Below are 3,690 nucleotides of genomic sequence, written 5' to 3'. Positions count from 1 at the left end.
TCGGAAGGAAGGTTGGGCAATCCTACTTCCGTAGTGATACTGCCTCGGAAACCCAAGGAGGGGTCGCTATGAGTCGGGGCCTACTTGACGGCAAACAACAACAATAACAACAACAGGCCAAAACATTTGAAATTATTTGGTATACAGTAAGAAGCTATTTTATATTACAATTAGGGTATTAACTAGTAGTAGTGAAGGGATGGATGGAATGGAAAGACCTAGAATTAGAAACTGCTGTGTAGACGAGACTGACAACTGGAAATAGGCAAGATGAGACTGGGGACATTTCAAAGGGAGAATCAACACTTTTATTTTTATTTGAAATTGGGAGACAAGAGTTGAAGTGAACATTTCAATCTTGAAATGCCAAGAATTTGATCCAGGGAGGCAGAATATAGAATTCTAAGAAAAATAGGGAAATCTGAAAGGGGAAGTGTTTAGGGAAGAAAGATGGTTCTAGAAAATTTTATACAAGTTGTTTAAGGTGATGATAGATCATGTAGATAGGAAGATGAGGGGTTGGAATGGATGCATGCAGATTTGAGAATAATCTACTGAAAAGTGAGAGATGTCATAACCTGCAAAGTGAAAACAGAGAATAGAAATCTGAGCCATGAAGTACACAGCCAAGTAGGACCACTTTGGTAGGATATTAAGAAGAAGTAGAGCCAGAGAAGGCTCTACAGAGAGACCAGACAGCTAAAAGAGTCAGGAGTGTGTTGTCACAGATATAAAGGAGAGGGTGAGCTGTTGCAGTTAAGAACAATGATGTCAAGGCCACTGCTTATGAGAGGTCCCCAAAGAGTTCTTGCCAGAGCAATTGAGGCATTTGAGCCATGAAGTGGAACTCCTGCCATCCAAAATGAGGTGCTTGTATGGAGGGGAGGGGAAAGCTGGTAAGCACACACTCTAAAGTTGGCAGTGCCTGTGTCCTGGCAGGGAGAATGTGACCACCTGCTTACTGTTCAGAAGATGAATTCTTCAATTAGGACAGAGTCAGGGTGGTTCAGAGTTCCCTGCTAGGTGCTAGTTACCATCTAGGTGAGAAAAGGCAAATCAGAAATGGAATAAAGCTATGTGACCAAAGCTACCAGCACCACAAGTGCCCAATTTCATAGTGGCCAGTCTGGTTCTTGGGAAAGGAGAGCCTGGGCTGGCTAGTTCCACATGCACTATGTGTTTAGTGAGATCTCTGCTCAGCAGCAGGATGTCCTGGCTGGAGAGACAGTGGTGATGCACTAATCTAAGCCCAATCATTTCTTATCTTTCACCCTTACACCACGGATTCTTATTACTGAATAAAGATTCTTATTAACAGGGTTTTTGAAACTGGAAACATCTGTGGTGGCACCTTCTTGCTCACCATCTTTGTTGAAGTTATTTGAAAATGTCCCTTTAAGAGAAAAGAAAAAACAATACACTCAGACAAAAAAGATGCCATTATTTTTATGGGTGCTATTTAAAGAGTCTTCTGCCAGGCTCTGGAGCTATACCAGATGAGTGACTTTGAGAGAGGACAGTTGCTGAGCAGAAAGACACAGTGAGTGTAGACCCCTCTTGAGAGAAGTTTGGCAGTAAAGAGGAGAAGAATAAATATAGCTCAAGGGCATTTAAAAAAAATAATAATACTTGAATTTTTGTTGTATATCTGGGGAAAATTGTTCCCACTCAGATATAAGACAATCCAGAGGTGCTGATAGTCTAATTATTGCTGAGTAAGTAGAGTGACCAACCAATTATCTGGAACTCTAATGATTTTAGCACAAAATGTCTCATGCCCTGGAAAACTCTTCAATCCCAAGCAAACTGGGACAGTTGGTCACCTTAGGTTATAGCCAGTTGGATATTGTCCTCAGATGGTCAAATTAGATAACATCATTGGTTGTCTTGTAACATAATATACCCCACTCTCCTAATCTTCTCAGTTCCAAAGTATAGAGACAGGATCCTTATCTTCCATGGGTTTGTCTAACTTTCCTAGATCAAGAGATGTCTCTGAATTTTGGGAGTCATGGAGGAAGGAAACTAAGATTTAAGTGCTTAGGATGTGCTTTTACATAGCATCTTATTTACCTCACAACCATTTCCAGGTTACAAACAATGATACTGAGACACAAAGAAGCATATGTCTGTCTGGCTTCAAACTCTGTACTCCTTACTATGTTGTAATGTGTCCCTCAGAGACCCACCAAGACATGTAGTCCATCCCATAATTTGGGGAGAATGCAAGCCCATGACTCGGGTTTACCAAGTGAGAGTCTCCCTCCCTCCAGTTGGGGCACAGAATGGTATCATATGTGTGATAGTTCCAGATTTTAGAGTCAAATATTCTTCATTAGAAAACCCTACCCTCACCATAATTTTTTTTTTTTCTTTCTTTCTCTGGACCTCATGCCCTACTGCATCCTGTCTGGATAGAGGAAACAAGAAGAGCATCTAGATGCTATGACTTTGCATTTCAGGGAATATAAATATGAAAGGGAAGGCTTAAAGGGTTAAAAAATATACAACAAAATGGGGATTCTGAGATTTAAAATGAAAGCACTTCCATTTTTTAAAAGGTCAAGTAGGACTAAATCGAAGCAAACAGATTACACAAATAGAGATTCTTCCCTGTGAAGAATATTTGAAAAAATGCTGTCCCTAAAAGAGACCATGATTACCCAGGAGCCATTTTTCACATTAATTTCTATGCCCTTGTGTTCACCTTGGGAGCTCTGGTGGCGTAATGCCTAAGGCACTTGACTGCTAACCAGAAGGCTGGCGGTTCAAACCCACCAGCCACTCCTCGGAAGGAAGGTTGGGCAATCTACTTCCTTATATACTGCCTCAGAAACCCAAGGAGAGGTCGCTATGAGTCGGGTTTGACTCAATGGCACATAACAACAACAACAAGATTCATTAGAATCAGCTGGGTTGCGTGTTAAACCTATAGATATGCATTGTCTAATACAGTAACCACTAGTCATGTGTGGCTATTTAAATGAGTCAAATTGAAATAAAATTTATAATTCACTTCTTCAGTCACACTAACCACATTTCAAGTGCTCAGTAGTCACATTTAGTTAGTATCTACTCTATTAGATAACATGGAATAGAACATTTCCACCTTCATGGAAAGTCCTATTGGACAGCATTGTTATAGATGCTGGTCACACCCCTGACCTGACTGAGGAGTGTGTCTTGGAATTTTATGTATTTAACACTCTCCCCATCTTATTCTTATGCACAATAATAAATAAGAATCAGTGTTCCAAACCTCACTGAGACTACTGAACGTAGAAGAGGAACCATGCCAGAGGCCTCTATATCCCTAAGAGCCTGAATCAGAAGGGAGATGAGAAGTTGTGAGCTAGGCCATCCAGTGGGCTCAGGGCCCAATGAAAGCTAAGGTGTTAAAGCCAAAGAAGCATCTAAATAAAGTAGGAGGGCTGAGAGTGTTGGACTGAGATGTAGCAGAGTAGGATTGGAGAAGGAACACACGAGTTCAGGTGCAATGTGATGTGCATGTAGATTCCTACATATTCCAGATAACTCCTGGAAAAAAGAAAACTCCAATTGTAGACATGGGGATTCTTAAATATTAGGCCAAAACTAGTGCCTAAGGCACTTGACTGCTCACCAGAAGGCTGGCGGTTCAAACCCACCAGCCACTCCTCGGAAGGAAGGTTGGGCAATCCTACTTCCGTA

General features: G+C 41.2%; 1 protein-coding gene across 1 annotated transcript in view; it reads right to left on the bottom strand.

Moving 5' to 3' along the window:
• Positions 1-3,690, bottom strand: part of FBXO40 (F-box protein 40) — a 17,587-nt gene that overhangs the window by 10,337 nt on the left and 3,560 nt on the right. The window contains exon 2 of the mRNA XM_042781396.1: positions 1,278-1,393. Coding sequence (XP_042637330.1) covers positions 1,278-1,393 — 116 coding nt within the window. The remainder of the gene's footprint in view (positions 1-1,277; positions 1,394-3,690) is intronic.

Source organism: Orycteropus afer, unplaced genomic scaffold (assembly GCF_000298275.1).
Source record: "Orycteropus afer afer isolate SDZICR_OR568_19922 unplaced genomic scaffold, OryAfe1.0 scaffold00114, whole genome shotgun sequence".
Taxonomy (NCBI): Eukaryota; Metazoa; Chordata; class Mammalia; order Tubulidentata; family Orycteropodidae; genus Orycteropus; species Orycteropus afer.
Note: the sequence above shows the minus strand (reverse complement) of the source record. Positions and strands in the feature narration are given on the sequence as shown.